At 41.0% G+C, this 24,217-nt stretch overlaps 1 protein-coding gene and 1 long non-coding RNA gene across 2 annotated transcripts in view; one reads left to right on the forward strand and one right to left on the reverse strand.

Moving 5' to 3' along the window:
- LOC138126274 (uncharacterized) overlaps window positions 1–24,217 on the forward strand; it is a 25,750-nt gene continuing 1,533 nt past the window's right edge. The window contains exons 1-2 of the long non-coding RNA XR_011157728.1: window positions 1–378; window positions 703–785. This is a non-coding gene — a long non-coding RNA (uncharacterized lncRNA). The remainder of the gene's footprint in view (window positions 379–702; window positions 786–24,217) is intronic.
- Window positions 20,060–24,217, reverse strand: part of LOC138126273 (homeotic protein empty spiracles-like) — a 24,872-nt gene continuing 20,714 nt past the window's right edge. Inside the window, exon 3 of the mRNA XM_069041990.1 lies at window positions 20,060–20,793. Within this exon, the coding sequence (XP_068898091.1) occupies window positions 20,563–20,793 (231 nt within the window). The 3' untranslated portion in view covers window positions 20,060–20,562. The remainder of the gene's footprint in view (window positions 20,794–24,217) is intronic.

A 24,217-nucleotide genomic window follows, 5' to 3' on the forward strand; every position in this document is an offset into this window, starting at 1 on the left:
CCAGAAGTCAAAATCGCGATTTGTAAATGACGACAACTCACCGAGACGGCCCCACGAACACGTTATTATTGAGATTTGGAGGTTACACGGCGACGTTTATTGGTGATTTTTCACACCGGTTGGCGGCCATGCGCTGCGTCATTAACGTATTAATTACGTCCTGCGATTAGCCGTGTTGGACGCTTCGGCGTGGGTGACTTGAATTTAGGAGTTTGCTGGAGGAATCGGACAGTTTATGGGTTCCGGAGGAGGCCTAGGTGTGATTTTCGGCGCGAATGTGACGGCAATTAAAAATTTCGTATAAAATTCCCATTCCCGTTCCCCCGCGGTCCATTGAGGAGACTCCAGCTCGGACAAAGGCTATTACATATTAACAAGGTACTCTTGGTGTATATTAACATTAAAGCTGTCAAAAAAGACACCGTATAATTGGTTAGCTAGACCTTCAGGTAATAAAATATCTCGGGTCTCTGTCGGCGCCGGCGACAACGCATCTGCGCTCTCTCTCGCTGTCAATTTACATTTTCAAACAGTATACGCCTTTTGCATTACCATAATAATTCAAAAAATATTCTCAGAATGTGCATCGCGTAATTTATGGCCGCTTCCAGCCCCTCACAGTCTAAACGTCCAAATGAGCCATTAAACAAATATCGTTTCGGAAACGCGCGTGTTGCCAACTTGACAATCGTCGTGTTTCAGGTGACAGTCAGGACGCCACCCTAATCGGCGATTTAGCCCAAAATTGGAAGCCCCCTTGGAGGACCGGCCCCCGACACAAAAAGGTTAGATTTATGAGCGGGCGTTTCGTTGAGCGTATTTTAACATAATTTTAATAGCCACAAAAGCCAGGCTGTAGTTAAGCAGGCCGTAATATATTAGCTTTTTAATGGTTTTATAATATATATCTATTTGGGATGGTTTTTACCAAAACGGTTATTAAATACAACCTGTTAGAGCGCTTTTATTAACGATTAAATTTTACAGCTATTCATTCCTCCTTTAATTTAGTTTTTACCAAAAGATTTTCAACAATGGGCGCGAGTAAATAATTTTAAAGCGTCCCATAAATTATCCACGGGAACAAACATAAAAAGGGGCGGCGAAGGAACGCGTCCCGAAGCGATTTTTTCAGGAATTTCACTCTGCCTCCTATTAGGGAGGATATCGTGTGTTTCATTTCATGGGGATTGACAATGCTCACGTACGACCGACAGACTAATCTGCAGCGAATGAAGAACAATAGCATAATAATTACGGTGGGAAAGTTTGTAATTAATTAGATTTGAAACGTTCACGGTGGCGACAGGTTGCCATTCTTAAAAATTTTAATTCCAAGTGGCACTGATTTATGCGATTCGAGTCCGCACCAGGACCAGGACCAGGTTCAGCGATTGAAGATTTGGAGGAAGAACGCTTTTTGCTACCGGTTGAAGAGAAGACAACTGTCAAAAAAATCAAGTGAGCTTGGTCCGGGTTGGAAGAGTTGACTGTTTGTTGTTGTTTCAGTTTGTTCATAAAGTTGGCAAAATATTGTTGAAAACGTTGATGGTATCGAAGAAGTCCTCGTGGGCAGGAACCGTCGGACGGTCGAGCTCTTCGGCAGCGTGGCCGGAGCTTTCGTGGACATTTTGTCCGGATTTAATCGAGACGTTGTAAAATTTACAGCCGTCATCGGTCCAATTATCCCGAATCGTCGTGCATCTAGATGATAATTATTCAATCGGGGCGCCCCAACACCGGCACGAAACAAATTATGATTTTTATTTGAGCCCATCACCCGGACAGATATAATTAATGGCGATAAATCGGACGTGGAGCCGGTGTGAAAAACAAATAAAAATCGTGACTTGCAGGTCCTCCTCGTCGAAATAGAAAAAGCAATAATCCCCACGTCGATCAAAATCGATCCATATCTGGGCAAATACACGGAATTAACGCCCGAAAAACAGACATTATCTGGTGGGTCGTGATAAGCGGAAAAAGTGCACGGCGTGAGCCCGAAATGTCACATAAATCACCCTGTAAACGGCCCAAATCAATTTGGGTACTCTCCGGGTACGCGTACCCCGATTCGGGATGAAATCTCTATTATTGTGCGCGTCTGCGAGGTGTTATTTAGATCCAGATCTAGATTGTGATTGTATTCATAACGTTCAGTTGGTTTATACCGAGATAATTAAGATCGGTGCTCGCGATGAGGATGTAATTTTTTTCATCTCCGTCTCGAAACGATTAAACAAACTTCTTGGCTCTTTCTTCGTCTTATTTTCTCGTTGGCGTTGTTGTTGCATATTATTGTTATTAGAAGAGCGATCGTATCGGCTTTTGAATAAATCGCCACGGAAACGATACGAGACGCATGATTTAATGCGGCAATTAGTCATAAACGGGGATGGGTTGGATGGACTGAAACTGGAAATGTCCTCGTACGTAAAGTCCTAAAAAAAGTTAATCAAATCAATTGAATTAATCAACAGAAAAATTTGTTTTCGTTTAAAAAATGGCAAAAGAAGAGCTTGTTTGAGGAAGAGTTAGCAGATTCAGTTTTTTCAAAGCAATTACCTAAGTAATTGTGGTCAAAAGTGGTCAATTTAAACCATAATTACCAAATTGATTCACAGTTTTTTAATCTTTGTAAAATGGTTTCAATTCCTCGTGTGAAAAAAAACTGTCAATACATATTATAATTGTAATCCTACTATCGGGTGTTCATTTAAATTTGTCCTGAAAGTAGGTGTTGAAGAGTCGATTGTGATCGCACCACGGATCACAGACCACGAATCAATTGTTTAAATCTAACCTCACTTTCTGCTTTGTTTGTGTTTTTATTCTGCAGACTGACGAGTGGTGGTGCGTTCACAATCGACTCTTCGACGCCAACTTTGAGGAGATATTTAAATGAACACCCGATACTAATAATAATTTTAGAGGAGTTTTCCCTCATACTCAATTTTATCATTACTTGATAATACAGTAGACACTCGATACCGTGAACAAAATAAAACGGGCACTTTTCACGTTAGCGAATTGTTCACATTAACGAAAGGTAGTTTCTGTGCATTAATAGCTTTGATTTAATCAATAATAATTAGTGAAATATTAAACAGTTTATTTATAAATGCAAACTACATTATTATATTTTCTGAAAAAAGTCTAAAATTTTTTTTTGTTTCTTTTTTTGTTCAATTGTCTGCTTGACTGCTTGTTCCCGTAACTGTTTGAGGACCATAACATCTGCAATACTTATCCCGCTACATTCTGCCCATTGAATTGTTGTATTCAAAGCATTTATTGCAGTCTCTGGTGAAATTTTTGTAGCTGAAATTGGTCGGTCTTCTTCAGTTTCAACAACCTCATTGTCTTCATCGTCACTTTGATTTGTACACTGATCGTCGATGCTATTCCATTCCAACACATCTACCTCCTTAAATGTATTTTCCGGTAACACTGTATTGAGCAGATCTGATACTTCAGATACTGGACCTACGTTGTCTAGGTACCGTGTCCTTAAAACTGACAGGGGCAAATCGTCTTCGTCTTCATTATTTTCGGAAACTTGTAAAATGTTTCTCCAGCATTTTGCAATCATTTTTGAATCAAGACGATTCCATGCGCCCATTAGATTTACAATCGCATCCTTAATGGTCAAACTTTTTAGTGATTCGGTGATGTTTGAGTCATTTGCTACAATGCTGGCAAGAAGGCTTTTCCTATAATACAGCTTTGTCAGTCTGATTACATTTTGATCCATGGGCTGGATAAGTGGAGTAACATTTGGTGGTAGATACATTGTTACTATTTCCCCATCTTTACTCTTCAGATCTTCTTCTGGTGGATGTGATGGAGCATTATCTAACACAAGTAAGGCTTTTATTGGGAGACCTTTACTTTTTAAGAAACGTTTAACCTATAACCAGAACAGAAAAGGGCACACAATGCAAGACCGATTCATTAAAAAACTTACTTGCGGTACAAAAGACATATGAAACCAATTTTTAAAGATGGCTGCTGTCATCCACGCAGATTTTGAATGGTCATAATCCACAGGACAGGCAAAATTTTTAAATGCTCGTGGTGTTTTGGCTTTACCGATAACCAGTGGTTTAACTTTATGGTTTCCAGTAGCATTGGTGCAAGCCAAAAAAGTGATTCGTTGCTTCTCGGTTTTTCGACCAGGAGCTGTCTTTTCTGTTGACGAAACAAATGTTCTATCTGGCAGAAGTTTCCAATATAAACCGGTCTCATCAGCATTGTAGAGTTGATCCAATGTGAGATTTAGCTCTTGGATTTTGTTTTTTAATTCTAATTTAAAAGGATCTACAAGTTCCGGCTGCGAGGAAAGTTTTTCTCCAGAAATCTTTAAAAACCTAATACCAAAACGCCGTTTAAACCTTTGTAGCCATCCCTCACTGGCAGTAAATTCCTTCGAACTTTCCTTTATTTCAGAGTGTAATAATTTTGCTTTTTCCTTTATCATTTCACCAGACACTACAAGATTTTTATTTCGTTGAGTTGTAAACCAGTGGTATAGTCTTTTTTCCATCTTTGGTAACTCAGAGCTCTTTAACGTTCTTCTTTTCCCCGGTCCAACATAGGTATCGGTCACAGCATTTAAAATCACTTGCTTGTTCTTTTTTATTTTACAGATTGTAGATTTTGCCACACCATATTTTTTAGATAAACTTGTTACAGTTAAACCATTATTTAGCTCTTCAATGACAAGAGCTTTTTCGCGAAGTGTCAAGCACATTGTTTTTTTTAGAGACATTGCAAATGGTACGCACTATGTTGTGTAACGGAGTTAACTAAAGCAAAACGAAATGAGCCACGTTCCTCGTTGGGCATATTGTGTCTGGAGTTGTAATTCTAAGAACGATAAAAGTCCAGAATCAGCTGGAATTGAATGTTCACGTTAGCGGATAGGTTCATGTTCACGTTATACAGTGGTTAATGCAATGAACAACGCTGTTCACGTTAGCCGGAGGTTTCCGTTACCCGATGTTCACAGTATAGAGTGTCTACTGTAATACAATCTGTAATGACAAACTAATTTGGCCTGAATGCCGTGTCACCGAGAGTCTGGTGGGCTAGAACGTAATATGTAACCATAGCATTTATTGCTGAAATGGTCGGATAGAACACAACATTTTCGAATTTAGTTTCAGATGTTTTAAAATTTGGAATTTTTTTTGTCAGAAAATTTCTATTCGAATATTTGTTAAAATTTTCACAGCTGATAACTGTAATTATTGTTATCTTCACAAATTTGTTTAGAAATGTATCGTTTATCAAATAATAATAAAAGTAAAAAAATCTATTTAAAAATAAATCAGGTGACAAGAAAGAAAGATTGCTTTTCCATTCCTACACACCACACTCGCCATGTTGGGAAGAGCATTATTCTGTTGGAACACAAAATTATTCAACTCTTGGAGATAGTGAAATACAACATGCTTCCAACAGGTGATGCTTATGTAACTGTCGATGTTCAAATTACTAAAAAGGAAACTAAAAAAGACTTGCTAGTAAAATATAGAGTATACTTCTGGCCAACTAGATTGTAGAGCATCATGACTAGAGAAGAACATTTGCGATATACCGCCAGGAAGCAAGTTTTGTAAAAGAAGAAGAAGAAGAAGACATTGCCAAAAAGAGCGTGATGTTAGCGCTACTGCAATCAAAAATTCCCAATCACTGCCAAATCGAACATGATAGGAAAACACAAATGATATTCAACAGTGATTGCGTCGATCTTTATCTGCGTTGGTGAGTCCACTTCTTGGAAATCGGTGTGACGGGTCGTGATGCCACGCGGCCCCCCATGCCATCCCCTCTGCCATATTTCGGGACGTTTAAGTGCGTTTCACGGCTGCGATAACGACCGCCTCCACAATCAGTCCTGTAAATAATAATAACAACAACAACAATAAAAAAAATCCAACGAAATACATAATGTAATCCCCGTAGCCGGCGCGTTACCGCCACTTATCGCATCGAATTCAGACCCGATCAGGAATTCAAGAGGCACGACGGGGATAAGCCAAAGACGGGAGCCATCGCCGTGGTGCGTGATCGCAGACAAAACGCTCACACACGAATATACATCATAATCAGGCGGTGCGGCTCGGCCGCAACAAGACGCATTTATATGAATATCGTGAGAGGGCCCGAGAATGGACGCAACAATGACTTACGAACGGACTAAACGGATTTCGAAAATTAATTTCTGGGGTTTCAGGTGCCGCATGCGACGTAGGCCGTGCTGATAAATAGCCGAGATAAGCGCTAAGGCACAATATGCTCGAATAAAATATTACGCGAGCTCGCTGAGATATGTGCGGGAGATTATGTTGGATGTGGGATAGAGTTGTCACGGACGCCAGCGACCTCTGCGGCGGCTACGACAACCAGAGACACGGCCCTCGACCGACGGCCGAAGAACGCGGAGGCGACGATATCAACGTACAAGCTGGCTGAGCAACGTGCAATGCAACTTAATTGACAGTGAATTCGTGCGCCAAAAGCTTCAGAATGTGCTTCAGTGCAATCTAGAATCATTGAAGAATCGTTTGTAAGTGAAAAGTGAAAAAGTTGAATATTATCAATCTTCAGTAGCTTTCCTTGAAAGAAGAGAAGAAGAGCTGAAGAAGAGAGAACAGGTTGTGACAACTTTTCGTAACATAGATGGTTCCAAGGAAGTCGAAAAATCTTGAGAAGGGAACAACGGATGTGATAGAAACCTAGTTGACAGTTAATTCGTGCTGAAAGCTTTAGAAAGTGTTGCGGTACAATCTAGAATCATTGAAGACTCGTTTAAACGGATTTAAATACTGTACACGTTGACAAAATGAATCTATAAGTGGAAATATAATCTTCTTACTTTAGTCACTTCTCTTTAAAGAAGAAAGGACGAGTTGAAGAAAAAATAACAGGTTGGGACAACTTTCTGTAATACAGATTGTAACCTTCTAACTTCAAAATTTCTCTTTAAAGAAGAACAGAAGAGGAAAGCACCAGTTGGGACAACTTGTCATAATAGCGTGGTACATAGATGGCTCCAAGAAAACTCGAGATTCAGTCGTGATGAATGTTTTAGAAAGTGCAATCTAGAATCATTGAAGAATGCTTTGATTGGACGAAGTGAAAATGTAATCTTCTAACGGGTAAATAGTCTGTAAAGCTCCAAATGGATTAGAACGTACTTTTGGGGAACCATTTTGTACGTGAAAATTGACAAACAAAGAATCTTGTTAGAAAATGAATTCGTGATGATCAAAAGCTCAAAAATCAGAAAGAAACGTTGCAAGTGAAGAGATAAAAGAAGCAAGAGGACTGATCAAGAATGTCGGTCACGTCAGAAAGCAGAAAGTACCATTTGGCGGACAGATAATCTCTCTTTGGGAAGATGAGGCGGGAAAAGAAAACTTCTGAATCACTCATTGGTTTAAGATCTTCAGAATTTTATGAGAATTTTAGAATCGTTTTGGTCTTCGCCTAGGACTGTAGCAACAGAAGTTTTTTTTGATTATCTAGGGTTAGGACACCACAATAAAGACCATAGATTTTTTTTTCAAATTTTTTTCCGCCTCTGGATCTGGTTCTGCACTGTGAAAACCACCGTGCGAACCTGTCCTCGTTCCCATCGCCGCCAACCTCCACTATCGCTCTTATCGTCGACCTTAATTACAATTTAAGAAATTACGGCCGTTCCTGCTCGTATCCTAAACAATGAGCGTTGGTAGGTAATACCGTCGCCCACTCTCGCCGCATTTGTTATGATTTCTCATTAGATCGGTGTTTGATCGCTCCCGACGGACGGAATCCCGCGGGGCCGTTCCAGCGCCCCAGCGCACCCTCTCCGACCCCATCTTTTCGCTCTGATATGAATAAGTTGTTGTTGCGACAAGTTATAATCTGTAAGCGGGAACTGAACACAGCGAACGACGAGATAGCATCGGCGAGGTCGTATTTAAGACTGGCTGCACAGTGACAGCTACAATGGCCATCTCCTTTACGGCGACTATATTAAAAATTACACAGATTTATTTTAAGTGATGGAGATTAGCGCAGGCGCAAACCGCGATTAACACATCAAGCGACGGCTTCACCGCCACACGACTCCCATCTTGGGGGCCTGTCACATTCCCAATCGCGATCTGTCGATTTGCACCGGTCTGACTTTTCGAGTTTTCAAATTTGGCGCGCGCGCGGCGTGCGAGTCTAGTCGCGACGCGCCTCTCGTCTCGCACGGCCCGCGCTGATTTATCGGGTGGGAATCAGAATTAAGAAATACGTCGGCGATGACAATTCTCTTTTGGGACAACATTTGATATCTCGCTATCTCAAGAATCTGGACATGTTTATGGGCAAATTCCGAAATAGTCGTGAATATCTACATTATCGGCACTAGAATGCTCCGGAAACGGGTGGCGTAAAATATCCCGTTACAACACAAACGATTATTAAATTCCGGACGCCATCTTGGATTTAATCGTGATCAGATGCATATCACTTTTTTGTGCGGCGCGAGTCCAATCGACTATAAATAAGAGGTCCAACGACGTCGAGAATTTGTTGTTTGGTGTTCGTTAGAAAAATTGCGAAGAATTTCAAACGTTTCAAATATCACTGATTCTCAGCACAAGTGTTGCGTAATAGTGTGGGAAAAACGTGTAATTTGTCGTCGGCCTAAGTGGATCGGCATTTCATCACCTAAAACATTTCAAATGGGCCGAGGCAAAAATGTCACTGGTTATCCGTCAGCTGTCACTAGAAGAAATATCAGAAGTTGTAATTTATTTTTTATTAGAACATAAACCTGAAGCTTTAGTGTTATCTTTTCTGGTTCTAACACTTCTTTCTAGACCCGTCTGGGGACTCACATTTGGGTAGTGTTGGAATTTTCAAATTTGGCGCTCTTCGAGGGTGCCGCCATCTATCGATGGGAGGCTTGTTCGTGGCGGGATCGCTTCGAGATTCAAAACTGTGTGGTAAATAAATTCTTTAATGATGCGTAATGTTTACAGAGCCTGAGGGTTTGAGAAATTTGATTCGAGTTGATTGATCGTCTGTCAAGTGTGGTATTGGAAGGTCCGAAGTCGCCGCCCATGCCTCGTCTTGGCAAACCTCAGCAGAGGATCTCGTTCGGTTTTTGTGTTGTGTTGACGCTGAAGACAAGTCTATTAACACGAGGACGTTTGTAAAAGGGAAAAAAACGTACCGGACGAGTACTAAAGATGCTATGTTTATGCGAGTGGCTGGACCGCTGTCCATTTGCATAATCCTTTAATTAAGCCGTAAAGTATATAAAACGGCAATTTATTACACAAATTCAGCCATAGTTAATTTTTGTGTAAATAAACTTGCACATGTTGACTAAATTAGTCGTTAATAGTTGGAAATAACGGCCCGGGGGCGAGAAATATCGTCGTTTAGTGCCGTAAAAACGTGACGCTTATTAACAATAAATTTATTGTCTAATTTGAATATCGGCTGGGAACGGTCCCCGTCGTGACGGTGTCGATAGCGTCGCGCAGCCTGGGAAATCAAGCGGCACCGGATCGGGCGCGTCCGATGGGAGAATTCATCGTCGCCGATATATCAAAACAATTTATGCGTTTTTTATTGATGTAAAGTCCCGATTAAATCGAAATTAAATATTTTAATGGGCGCACAACGGTCTGCCACTCCCTGGATGTCGGACGACGCTGTAAAAACTATATTATCACTTCACAGCGGCCAGCGGGGGGCACCACGAATTATTACGTCTTGTTCGGACGGGGGCTACCAGAATGGGCGCCCCGCATTCGTGAAAAATGTCCGAAACGCCGCCGTCATAGATAACGGATAAGGAGCGGGACCGTGTTAATGGTAAATCGACTCCATTAGTCAAGAGTGGCCGGGGGCTCAGGACTAAAAATCGCCCGAATTTGAATAATTCGGTGACGATTGCTACCTCGATTCGATTTCAACCGACATGGTCGAAGAAACGCGACAGCAATTGTCTTGTACGGGCGCGTTCGCCATTCTATTGTCAATTTCTCGATTGCGCTTGGAAACATTTTCTTTGGGGCTCTGCGTTCAAAGACATAGCTTTGCTCCACGAAGAGTGGAAGCATAACGCGGCCAGGGAGTGCAGAACGGCGGGCCTGATGAAAGAATGAAGAAAAAGCTTTGTGTTGCAAAAAAAATTAATGGATTGTGATTCAATTAATGGGCAATAAATACAATCTAGGAAGAAGAAGAAAATTTCTGTTTACTGTAAGTAAACCTCTATGGTTGTTTCAATATCATGCAGAAAAGAGAACTGTTAAGTAATAGAAGAAAGGAGAGCTGAAGAAGATAGAACTGTACTTTCTATAACCTTCTTCCAAAAAGACTCAAAGGCTTGAGAAAGGAACAATAGATACGATATAGAAGAAGTGTTACAAAAAGAAACCACCTAGATGACAGTTAATTTGTGCTAACATCTTTAGAGAGTGCAGTATTGCAATCGAAAATCATTGAAGAATGACATACATTGACATAATAAATCTAGAATTGAGTGGAGGTCACTAGATCTAACTAAATGAAAATACGATCTTCTAACGGGAGTAATTTCTTTCTGAAGAAGAAATGAAGAGCTGAAGAGGAGAGAATCGATTGGGACAACTTGTCATAACTGCGTGGTACATAGATGATTGCAAGAAAATTCGAAGAGAAGATTAGATACAATAGAGAAGTACTACAAAGGGTAACAATTTAATTGACAGTTAAGTCGTCACAAAGGCTTTAGAAACTGCACCAGTGCTATCTAGAATCATTGGAGAATGATTTGGATGGACATTGGCACCGACATGCACTAACGGAAGAAATCTAAAATCGATTTTAGGTCACTAGATTTAAAGAGTAGATAGTAGATCTGATGAGGTTCTAAATGGATTAGAACATATCTTTGTAACTTGATCTTGTTAGAACAAATGCCTTAAGCCATCAGTGACTTAAGTCACCTCTTAAATCGTCGAGACGGCTTTATTATCAATCCCGGTCCCCCCTTCGATTTGTGTTATTTTTGGCAAACTCGCGAGACGGCCACAATTTACGCCGAGCCTCTTCTGGTCAGATTTTATGGCTCATAACGCTCCGCTGCCGTCGACCCGCCTCCAACAACCGCGGACGCGCCGCTCGCACTCTCTGCTCCTTCCGCCGCGAGAGAGGGACAACGTCAGGGGCGGCAGACGAACACTTTCGCCGGGGACGGAGCGCTCCGCAGAAGAACTGATTTACACGGACTCGTATTGTGTGTTATGGACTTTAATGCTATTTGACACTCAATTTAAATATTTACACTGGCGGATGGTGCCTCGCCTTATTATGGCGGTTTTATTGTTATTCGAACGGGTTTTAGATTAAAATATCAATTACCGCGTCTCGTTTGTTCGGAGGATCTAATTACGGACTTAATTAGCGATAAATTATTGTTGTGCGTGGCGGGGTGAGGAGAATGCGGACGCGGCGGGGACGGCGTCGCCAAGGATTATTCCAAAAATGTTCTGATTAACGCCGGGAGGCGGCGGACAAAGTGTAAAATAATATAAATGAGTGGGTAAGAGGAAGAAAAAAGAATGACCAACAGGAAGACCAAGAAAGAGATTTTTCACTGGTTTATCGCTCCGCCTTTGCGCAGATATTTACAAGGTCACAGCCCATGAGAGAATCCAACACCTCTAATAATAGTTTATTGAGTGTTTACTTCAAAAGGCTCGAAACGCACAAAGAGTGCACTACTCGTGCATGGATGCAGAGGAAAAAAAAAGATAATATATTTTTGAAAGCTCGGGAGCTTTTGCGCATTTTGGGGTTTGCGAAGCTTCGCGGAGCTTTTGTCACCTGGCGTATTGTAGAGTGCCCTCGCGGTAAAGATGTGTTTTTTCGGGGATCCTCCGACGCCCGTCGGCGCAGGCGTCCAGGTGTGGATCTGGCGGGCGCGGAGCAGCGGGCGGCCAACATAACGAACGCCCGCTGAGTTTTAAACAGCTGTCGCTATGGTAACCCGCTCGGTAGACATCTTCATCAGGACGTGGCAGGAGAATTATAAATAAGACGGGCATAACGCCGAGATATTGCTTGTTAAGTTCTTCGGAGGCTGGACAAGGGAATGCGTGCGTGGGCGCGACCTCAGCCGGGTCGGGGACTTATGGGCGGCGAGGGACGGTGCGCGTCGAGGGGCGGCGGGACGAAACCGTACTACAATGTGTTCTCTCGGATCTAGATCGTGGAGAGGTTGCGGCGCCCACGGAAGAAGTAGCTCGCGGAGTTGACGGCGCTGCCGGCGGACGCGGTTTCGTCGTCCGGAGATGGAACGTCACTCCGGGGCCCCCGGATCTCGCCCGATAAATCAGAGGCCGTTGATTTCCGCGCCCGTCCAGGTCAACATTCCATCCGACCCGATATTGATATTGTTAATAATTGTTCAATTACTCTTCGGCGGTGATTTATCGGAACCGCGAGCGACAACCATTACGTGTGCGTATTGTGCGTTTTTGCGCAATCCGCACAATTAATAACCCCCGGTCCTAATAGTTATTAAGTGCATTGTTAGGCTAATCTGGGGCCGCGGGCGCTGCTTGGTAGCCTGTTTATAATGGTTGAATGGGACACTCCGGGGGGCGACACTTACACTGCCGAGGCCCCAGACCGTGCACAGATATCATCTGAACGCCCATGGAATTTTTGACGTTTGTATTATGACGCTCCAACACAATATAATCAATGAGGTTTAGGTGTCGCTTTAATACGTCTTATTTAAGACCGGATCTTATCACTCCGGCCAACCCCCCGGACGCAGGCCGGGGTCACCCCGGAGTCGGGACACGCCCCGAGCCTAATTATCACGCACGCGGCCCCAAAAGCTCACCCACCACACCGAATCGCCAAAGAACTCGTTAAGTGCGGGGAGGTTTGATATATTGGGGGTCATAAATCTTACCGGTTTACGATGACATGTACTGTAAGCACGCTAAATATTCATTCTAATGCTAAATTGGTGTTAGCTGCCATAAAACCGGACGAGGACAGGTGGATTCGGTTAAATTGTCGCCGTTAAGCTCAAGCGAAATCGGAGTTGGCCGATTTATGGTGTGCCGCTAGCGCAAATGCCGGTCCGGAGATAGCACCGCAAACTCAAAAATCTACTCTTTTCTCTTTTCAAACACGCAAAGCGGAAAATTAAAATGCTGCGGATTAACAGATAAACAGAAACGCGGAATATTATTTATTTTTGCACCTCGTGCACCGATGTCGTGTCTTGTTGCGTTGGGAGAAGTGACATAATTGGATTCTAAATTTGGGAAAACAAACAGATTAAAATGTAATGGATTGTTGGAAAAAAATTAATGACAATCGTGAGTTTTGGGCTGGTCACGGAACCACCTCGTATAACGTTTTAATAATTTCGAGACGATTACGTTTGTGAAAGTTTCATTTTCAGTTTCAATTACTGTCATCATCACACCATCAATCATTTCAGCTACGTTTTGCTTTAATTTATATTCATATTTTTTTATTGTGTCTGTTGGCTTTCTTTCGATATTTTGTAATGTTCACGGTTCTAATTGGCCGTTTCAACGTCTCAACTACTAAATTAATCCGGATTGGTGGGTGTGGAGGAAAGTAAATTGGAAATTAAACGGCAAATTTTGATTTATATTTAGTTTGTTTGCATTTGTCCGACGTATAGGAGAGTGCCAAAAGGTATTCAAGACGTTTCACAATATTTATACAAAAAAAAATATATTTTCTTTTTTTTTTCTATTCCGAAATAGAATTAACACATTCGTAAATACTTCATAAGCATCTTGTATTATTTATAATTAGCAATATTCTGCATTTTTGTTTGATTTATTTGTTACTAATATATTCTCTTCGACATAATCAAAAAATGCAAATTGAGTTTTGTTCGTTATTGACAAATTAAAAATATTCTCACCAATCTGCTCCTAACAAGGATAGAAGAAGAACTACGATTTGAAAGATGTTTCTTCTTGATTTCGTAATTTTTTGTCGAGTTCATAAATATTTCACTTATTTATGACAAAGAAGAAAAATTAATAAAAATAAAACTGAAACGCCTATTCGTCCCTCCCTTAATTATTACCCTCGCTGCGCTCCTGCAATAGGTAAGTACTGTATATTTACGCTTGTGATGAAAAGATGCACTTTAGTTTCTTCTCATATAATATTTTTTCAGTCCATAAAAAACTCTTTTAAGAGATGAAAGTTTCAAAAAAATTACAATAAAGTATTGTAACAAAATTTGCAATTTTCTTTTTCTTTTGAGTTTAGCTTAAAACTGTACTCAATTTTAAATCCTTTTATCTACGACCATTAAATAATACGTTTATTATTTACGTAACTATAGATACATTATGGTAGTCATAAATTACAGCCGTGACTTACGAGTATTATAAGTCACTTGTGATTTATCATAAGTCACAGGTCTTAAAAATTTTGTAAGGTAAGTGTTTTATGAAAAAAAGTTGTCGGTTGTAGATAATTTAACTCGCGAATAATGCCTATAATCCACTCTGGTGATTAAAAAAGTCGCCTGCGGGTCTTTTTTTAACTTTCACCCTCGTGGATTATGATAAGCATTATTAGCTCGTCAAATAATATATGTACTATTAATCTTAGTGTGAAATGATCATAACTCAACTCACGAATGAGATAGAGACCTGACTGTTGCACCAGCGTTTTTTTTTTGAGTTGTTTTGAACCCACAAAAAAATTAGGAACATTTTTTCAAACGTTTCAATGTGTTAAAGTATGAGATTGTTTATTAAAATGAATTTGAAATTTTATAAATGATTGTGTTTAAAATTTAGAAACATATTAGATTTGTCTCAACAATTAATTTTTTAAGGCAGACCTGAGGTCGCCGTGGCTCATCTATTAACTGAGACAGAGAGTTCACCTTCTCACTTTTTAAGTTTCTTTCAAAAGTCGCAAAGTGTTGGTCGAATGCAACAATTTTTCTTACAACTATTCACACAACTCACACATCACGCATCTCAGATAAAGATCTCACCGTCACATAATCACATTTCTCTCACTTCCCTCGTGGGGAATTTTCTAGTTACTCCAACTTTCTTCCTAAGTGTTTAGCTTTTCTCAAAGTTTGATGCATTTTAGTCTAGCAAGAAGAACACTGACAGTAATTCATCTCAGGTCTGAGAAGGTGATCTCACATTCTCATTTTCAAAAGTCCCAAATCTTTCCGTTCTTTCTTTATCTCACAACTGAGGTAAAGATCTCGCCGTCACATAATCATATTTCCCTCACTTCCCCCCTACGGAACATTCTAGCCACTCCAACTTTCTTCTTTCTTGGCTTTTCTTAAAACTTGATGCATTTTAGTCTGTCAAGAGCATCTCAAGTTCACGAATGAGATAAATGAATTTGAAATTTTAAATGGTTGTGTCAAAATTTAGAAACATGTTAGGTTTGTCTTAACGAACAATTTTTTTTAAAAGGACCGTAGATATCTAATCTAGGATAAAGATTTCACTTTCTCACTTTTTAAGTTTCTTTCAAAAGTCGCAAATTGTTGGTCCAAATGTTACAATTTTTTCACTCACACAACTCAGATAAAAATCTCCCTTTCTTCTTTCTTGGTTTTTCTAAAAGCTTGATGCATTTTAATTTTTCAGGAGCATCTCACGTCTGAGATGGAGATCTGACATTCTCACCTTTCAATTTTTGGCTGAAAAATCTCTCACAGCTAAAAATGTTTGGGGATTTTGTCATTTCCCGTCCTGTTGAAAAATCCCTCTTTCAGCTTCACAATCTCCATCCTGAAATAATGATGGCAATTTGGATCGAACCAGTGGAGCGAAAATATAAAAATCGCGTCTATTGCCACCTGACAGTATAATTGTCCGTCATCGCTTTCCAACATGGCCCCCGTCCGTGAAAGGACCCCATCAGAATTCCCTGCACATTTCTTCGCCGCTACATAATTGCTCCGGGGGGCTCGGAACGCGTCCGTAAATCCGGCAAGCCCATACCGTTTAATTCGCAACGGTATTTAACCTTTGATGGTGGCTATTTTCCACAAGCCCATATAAAAATAAACGATCGTCCCGACAATAATGGAAGTTGAAATACAGGTTATCAAACATTTGCACATAGTTTGTGTCAATTGTCTGAAACAAACGACCGTGCGGGCTTATCTGATGGTCGCGGAGCACCTCGCCATGGGTTGTTCGTTGGTAATAAGGGCCGCGTTCCGGCTAATTTCGCACGGTTAATTGAGTTATTAATTGGTTTTCAATAAACGGCGTGCACGTCTCGACTCATGTAAAGGGCGTTGCTAATTGGAAATGTTGCGGCGCGACTTTTGTCTACGTGCGACATGCTTAAAAGCTCGAACAAATAAGGATCGGCTGTAAAATTGCTTTAGTGGCCAATAAGGGGCCGAGTTATTGTCTTAAGGGGCGAAAATAACACACCGGCCGCGGTTAATCAGTTCGCATTTTGTGGATGCGGTCATGAAGCGTGAACAAGAACAATATGGCGGCTGCGACCGAAGCTCTGAATTATTCAAATCAGACAGACACAATATCGAACGCGATCGTCATTTTTATCGACCAATCTGGACAATTTTTACATATCTGATGATATACAGGGTGGAAAATTTTTATTCGATTTTTCCCCAAAAACAAACTTACTTCACCCAGAAGTACCTATGTACAAGTTTTGAATAAGATGGGAATCTTATTTTCTCTTTTATTTATCTTATTTCCTTTTCATATATCTTCCCTTCCGTATACCCCTTTTAACTCTCTTGTAAAAATCGAAAATCCTCATTAGCATACCTTGCGCCTCTGACCCAAAATGGGCGTGCCCACTCCCCCGGTCCCATTCCAGATTCCTGTAATTCATAAACGGAAACGGTCTCGCGTGAAAGCCTCTCCGAAACGTTAGTTGGTCGTGGGGCATTAGAGCATAATTTATAGAAACGTATCCAGATAGTGAGCGTTCGGAGGAGTGTACGACGAGTAATTTGTTGGCAATCTTGAAAGGTTTGCTTAACCCGAGATTAAAACTAACTGATAATTACATAATAACCACGTTGGTGAAGCTGGCAACTGTTGTGGGATCATTAATAACGACGAAAGAGACCGTTTAGTAATTTATTTGTTTAATTACTGATCCATAACAATTAAAAACGAGCCAACGTCGAGCAGGCGCTGCCTTTCGACGCTCGCCCGTCCTTCTTTCTTCCTCTCTTCTTCTTCTTCGTTTTTTTTTCCCGGTCCGATGATGATTTATCGATCGGCATTGTTCGCATCGATCGTCGTTTTGCCAACGGTAGGTCCGCCAAGGAAGAATTCAATCGTCGAAGGACCACTGGGAATTGATCGGGTGTCGAGTTACCTGAACCTTGTCCCGTTCGGCATAAATTTAAGCTTTCCGTGTTCTCGGTCTACGCACGCTAGTTCTATTTGTAATCTAATCCGGTGTTTGTTAAATGACTTGTTTTAAAACCTCGTACCACACATTTCAACTTATACAATACGATACACGACCATACTTGACCATTACAACACCATAAAACTTTGCTTTTGGAATCGTGATGGGGTCGGCTCCCAGGATGGGAAACTGGAGAATCGCGATCGTGACGGTTTATTGGGCCTAATTGTACAATTTCAGACACGATGAGGGATGGAGGTGCTTTAATTGACACCGTAAAACGATATTATGGTGGTAATTTTTTATGGATATTGTAAATTTGGCAATTAAACTGTTCTAACGACTTTAGGGCAGGCACACGACACCACTTCTACGATGCTTGTTAGAATCTAAACACCTATTTTCTTTTATTGGTGTTTCGCACTCTATTCACTAGTTTGCTGAATTTATCCGGCTCGAAGGACCATGTTATGCATAATCCGGCGTTTCCTACATTGTTTGTAATTTTTTCCAGTGTCCGTTGATCTACATTCAGGTTGTAATTTTTCCAATTGATTGTTAAACACGTTGAAACGTCTTGTTTTCATCTGGACAACGAAAACGTGCAGTAGGTGTGCCTCGCCTTTCATTAGCACTGCCATAATACCCTTTTACGGCGAATCAACATCGTCATCCATTCATCAATTAAGGTGATTTTTCCATTCCAGCTCACGATCCAGCACCATAAAGAATAATATAGTAGACACTAATGATCGATCAGCGAGCATTAATGCGATCAAATTGAGAAAACGAGAATTATTTTAATGGCAAGAGGATGAGCAACTGACAACGTTATTAATACCAAGCTGGCAAACAGGTGTACTTGTGGATTTTTGGATACAAGATCGGCCCCCAGGTAGGTGACTGCGGGAGTAGCAAATGGTCGGCGGCGTTGCCAAGTGCGGCACTTTCACTCCGTCCAGGTCAATTTTGGCGAGTTTACGCTGAAGATTTAATCAGTTAATTATTTACAAGGTGTTAAACGGTTAAAACGTTACGGTTCTTCCGAAATTGCGCTTTCGACCAGGTGTTCCGCGTTTTCGGCGAATTCCCAGGAACCGGTGTGTAATCGCGCAGAAATGTTTATTGTTGATGATGGTCGACGCTCGGTTTGCTGTACCTCCAGGATAATTAGTGAGGAATGCAGTTGTCTAATGGTCCGGCACGTTTGGGCGATTAACAAGCCAAAATTCGAATTACCGCCGCCGACCGTAAATCAAGCCGCGGATTTATGGCGGCGCATCGGCCCTCGACGCTTCCCGCGATAATTAATTCGGGGAACTGACGGAGACCGGGCTCGAAACGTCGCCACCGGAGAGATGCGCCGCTCGCTCGGTACGAGGGCAGGCGGTAGAGAGGCCGCGTTTAAATTCTCATAAATAACCCGCTAACAATCTACTAGTGACAGCTTGTTAAGTCCTAACCACAGGTTAGGTTATAATTAATGGCTTACGTCACATTGTAATTGTTGAGTCGTCGCTATTATACCCACCTCGGTACGTGTACGGCCATTTGTTAACGATATTGGGGTATTCGAGGTGTTTGTGTTGGCATCCCTGCGCGACACGTGGTCCGCGTACCGGGACGGTCGTGACGCTGTGCACACCTTAGGGAATTTTTCCCGCATGGGGAAAGAAGGAAGAAGGGTGCCCGCTGCTCGTGACGTCACGAACTGCGAGCAAGATGGCGGAAGTGACGAGTGGTTGACAGGCGACAACTAGATTAGGGGTTAGAAAGAGAAATGGACGAGATCTTCAATTTTGATTGCTTCTAGTTTGAGGGTAAAAAAAAGTTCTAAAAGTTGATTTTGGCGATTGATGAAGCAGAAGTCAAGAAACTTGGAAAAAGATTTTCTTCTGGGAAATTATTGGCCGGATAAGTTTGTTGACAAGAATATAACTGTGGAGAACACCAGATAAGTTTACCGACGGAATTGTGGAAGTACTTGATAAAAACAAGAAGATATCATAGGAGAATTGTTTGTAGAAATGGAGAAGTGAAGAGTAAAGGATAGAAAAGAAGAAGAAAAAAGACTTCTTAGTGGTTGTAGTGGTGGAACTAATTGTCGCAAAAAGACTAAAAGATCTGGAGCAACAGAAAAATCTTCTTCATCTAGCTAAAAGGTCTTGTGCTTCTTGTGTATAGTTAATTTAGCTTGAAAGTTGAAAAGAAAATAGAATTTTTTCAAAATAATGTTGAACTGGAAGAAGATGTTCTATGATTGACTGTGTATTTTCTAACGGCAGAAAAAAATAAATAAGAAGAAAGGACTAATAGAAAGGAGAAAGAAATTAGATTTGCTTTCTATTGGTCACAGCTTTTAGATCTGATAGAAAAAATACTACAGTCAAAGCCTTGCTTTGCTCTTTTGTAAATTTCTAATCTGCTAAGTATAGATTTGAGACTTCAGAATATTGACTTGGTGAAGATTTTAGTTCATCATCTCTCGCACGCGAAATCTATGTATTTCTGAGGCAATTCTCATATTTTATAGACCTCAAAACAGAAATAAATCTGGATCTTCTGAGGGAGTTCTCGTCTATGGGGAATAATACAAAAATTTGATAAAATTTCTTTTAGGTATATTTTGTGTTTTTTACAAGTTTTTAAGTACATCATACTCAACATAATTCTTTTTTCTACAATTATACTCTAATAAAGAGGGATTTAATTTTTAATAAAATGTGTTTTATTAAAAATTAAAGAGTTGTTTGAAAAATGTATAAGTAAAAAATTTTGTCAACAAACGGCTATTTATACACACATACATATGTAAAAAATCGTTAGATATGTGGAAATAAAAACAGGATAATCACAGGAAAACAAATGGTGTCTTCTCATCAATAAAATCGATATTCACAATACTCATATGTACACAGGAAATAAATACAAAAGTGTGATCTAGCAGAATAAATAAGAACCGTATTTACATGGGGGTCTGTCTAGAACTACTCTGCTGGGGATTTTGAATTTGATGCTTTGCAACGGTTGGCACTAACGAACAGTTTGGCACGTAAAAGTTGGCACTATCGTCTCGTCTGCACACAGACTATATACAGGTGGGCGCGTCTATGTCTCACTCTCTACGTCACTCACGCACTCCTCGTCCATGTCCATGTCTATGTACTCGCTGTACTGGCCGTCGTCGGCCGTCTCCTGCTTCCACTTGGTCACGTGGTGGCTGTTGTTCTGTTGGCCCCCTTGCGAACCCCCTTTGGCGCCTCCCTGGCTCGTCTTGGCCTCCTCCTCCTGCTGCATCCGCTTGTGCTTGGTCCTCCGGTTCTGGAACCACACCTTCACCTGCAACAACCAAATCTCCCTCAGTTTTCCACCAGAAAATCCAGATTGTTCGCCTTTTTTCGCGCCCCACATGCTTCCGGGGCTCGCGTGACCGACGCCGATTTACGACGGCCGATAAGTAGAGGGCGCCACCAGAGGAAATTCGCGACCGGACACGTTCCCGCGGTCGATAAAAGCGCGGTCGATGTTGCGTAAGCGACGGATGTGGTCGGGGGCTGTGCTTACTTGAAACAACCATTATAACGCAAAGAATTTGGAGTTAAAAATGAAGAGGTACCAACGAAAATGGAAGAAAGTAAAGAAACACTGCAGTAGAAAGAAACTAGAAAGAAAAGAAATAAGAAAAAGAACCTAGATAGATGTAGTGTTTTTAATTTCAGTTTCTTGTTCTGTTGGTCATGTCTAGCTTAAGGAAAATAATTTTTAAAGTAGAAGGAATAGAGAAAATGGTTTAACATTTAGCAAATGACATAGCATAGTGTAGGTATATGGCAGAAGTGTCAAAATTTTTGGAGGTTAAACCAAAAGAAGGTAACTAGAAAGTTTAGCAATGAAATGGTGGAAGCAATACTTGATGAAAGAAGACAAGCGTGTATTGACAACTAGCTGTTGGATTTTGGACAAAAAGAAGAAAATGGTATGTCAGAACCGTTTCTTGGTTCTCTAAAAATAAAGAAAGTGCATTTGGAGAGCAAAACAGATGAAATAGAAGCAGAACAGAAAGGAATAAATTAACTTAATGAATTACACGCAATTGTAGACTAGACCAAGTAAGAAAATGTAAACTCTAGAAACTTCTTCAGTAGAACCAGCAGTGGTCAAAAGAAAAGCGAACTTGTCTCATTCTATTTTGCAAAATAGAAATGTTCAATGAAATTACACTAGAGCTAGAGTAATTTAGATGACTTTGGTGGTTTAGTAATGACGAAGGATGTGTAGAGGGCGTCGCAGAAGGAAAATCGAGACCGGACACGTTCCCGCAGTCGATAAAAATGCGATCGATGTTGCATAATCGCGACGGATGTGGTCGAGGGCTGGACGTATTTGGCCTAATGACAGTGTAACAGTTTGTACGTTGTGTTGTTGTGCTGTGAATGACCGAGCTGTGCACGTAAGCCACTCCGTTTTTGGAACAGTTGAGAAAGCATGGGGTCATTTGTGGGTCGTTGCGGCGCCACAGAATACGATATTAGAACTCCCAATAGTCACCAACGAAGAAATGGTAAAACATTTTTGCCCTCGAAGACGCTTTGAAGCAATCGAACCGTGCCCGATCACGCAAAGCCTCGGACCTTGCGCGGAGCCCTGCGGGCCGCGCTTCCACAGGGAGCCCCACGCGCCCCCGGGCCCGATCCGATCCCCGCGATTCCGAATTGAAATGAATTAATTATTTAATAACACGTTGGAGTGCGTTTTGGCCCCATCAGATCGGCGAGCAAGACCGCCTCGATCCCGCTGCCGATAAGCCCTCGTCCAGCCCGTCCCACTCGCCCGATTGATCACCCCATTAATAATCCCATCTGGATGCGAGTATCTGAACGGGGTTCCCATCGATGGGGTCGATAGCGCGGTGCGCACGCACCCCCGTCCGTCATATTCGCAAAGGGGGCCATCTCGGAGCGCTCATTGGCGTCGGACTGGAAGCCGAGGAGTTAGAGGAGCGAATCCAGACGGCATAGGCGAAGGGGGTCGAGAGCGAGGCGGCGGCGTGCGCGAGACGCGGCGGCGGCGCAGGGGGGGGCGGAAAATCGCCGAAATTGGTCGCAATAAGCGCGCTAAGAGATTAAAAAGCGAGCCGACGGAGGCCGTTATTATTTTAAGCGTTTCGGCCGGCATTCGCGTGTTTGTGCACGTAATTGAAAACGTGTGGGTCGGAGTTTTCTGCGCTTATTTTAATGAAATGTAAACAATACATATGCGTGTCGGATGGATTATATTTGAGTTTTTAATCGTTTTCATGTATAATCAATTAAAAGACCCACACTCGTATGCGGCGATTTTTTTATTTGCACGTCACAGCCATAAACCCTGGTAAAATATTGAGATTGTCGTATTTATGCGAGGTGGGCGGGGCCCATGGGCGGGTCGGGGCTTAAATGGAAATCCGACGGGGATCCCCCTCGGCCCGGGTTAATCGCACCATCGCACATTTGCATAAACGTAAGTGCATAATTTGGGCCGAAATTCGCATTTTTTACCACCCCTTCAAACAAATCTATTTCTGCTTCTTCTTCTTTTGACCCAATCGCGAACGGTTCGAATTGAATCGAAATGTGAACGGAGTGATTGGAATTCAGAAATTATTGATTCAGAAAGAACTGGACTCTTGGGACGCTCTCGAATCCCGCAACAATCGGAGAATCGAGAAGGCCTGGTTGCATCGGGTCCAAGGTCAAGATTTCTTGTAGGCCTTGATTTGCTCCAAGGTTGGGAGTTGTATTTTTGTGCTCACTATTCAAGGTCGTGTGTTTTGGTTCAAAGATCAAGATTTGTGTTTTGGTCGGAGTTTTCAAGGTCGGGATTTCGTGATTGTGAGTTTTTTGGTTTTTTCGAAATCAATTTGATTCGCAGGGTCAAGCGTTCTGATCAATTTTGTGAAAGTGGGAAATTGATTCTTTGGCGCATTTTGTTACCAGTTTTAATCAATAAGTGATTTAATCATGCCCCAGTAATGAAGAACGATAAACAATTTATTAATAATTATTATTAATTAACGTTATCTGGAATCGCATCCTACTTGTGGTCGGTTTATTATTATTAGATTGAATCATCACAAATTCAATTTTCTAGATTACAGCAAATTGAAACTTAAGGACGTCATTACTTTTTTCGTGGGTTGCTTGATGTTAATTGCAACAGTAATCTACGGAATTTGACAGATTTAACGGCTCGACATAGTTTGACACAATAAAATTATAGAGCCGCACAATTTCACAGGACTTTTGATATACCTACGTTCTTTTATAGACACTTTGTTTGTATATCTTTTGATATATTGTTAAAGAATTGATTCTCAGAATTAATAAATAATAAAATGAAGGAGATTTCAAAATAGTAGAAATTAAAAAAAATTGTTTGATTCTAAAAAAAATTAAGACGATTTATCCATTTACAGTCAAAAATTGTCTGTTTTTCTTTGTTTTTAATTTTTTTTAATTTCCAGAAATTTGTTATTGTATACTTTTTTAAAAATGTTCAAAAATGTTCTTCCCGATTTATTAGCGACTAAGAAATTAATCAAGATGTAACAAACATAATAAACAGGAAAAACTTTTAAATTATATAAACAGTTTAATACATTTTATTGGAGAAAAACTTAGGGTGAACTAGCAACTTTCTTTTCATTTTTTTTTTTTAATTTTAACTAAAAACAAATTTTTTGGTTATTTGTTTAATCCGTTTAGCTTATCATTTTCTCGTTTTA

Source organism: Tenebrio molitor, chromosome 3, assembly GCF_963966145.1.
Source record: "Tenebrio molitor chromosome 3, icTenMoli1.1, whole genome shotgun sequence".
Classification (NCBI taxonomy): domain Eukaryota; kingdom Metazoa; phylum Arthropoda; class Insecta; order Coleoptera; family Tenebrionidae; genus Tenebrio; species Tenebrio molitor.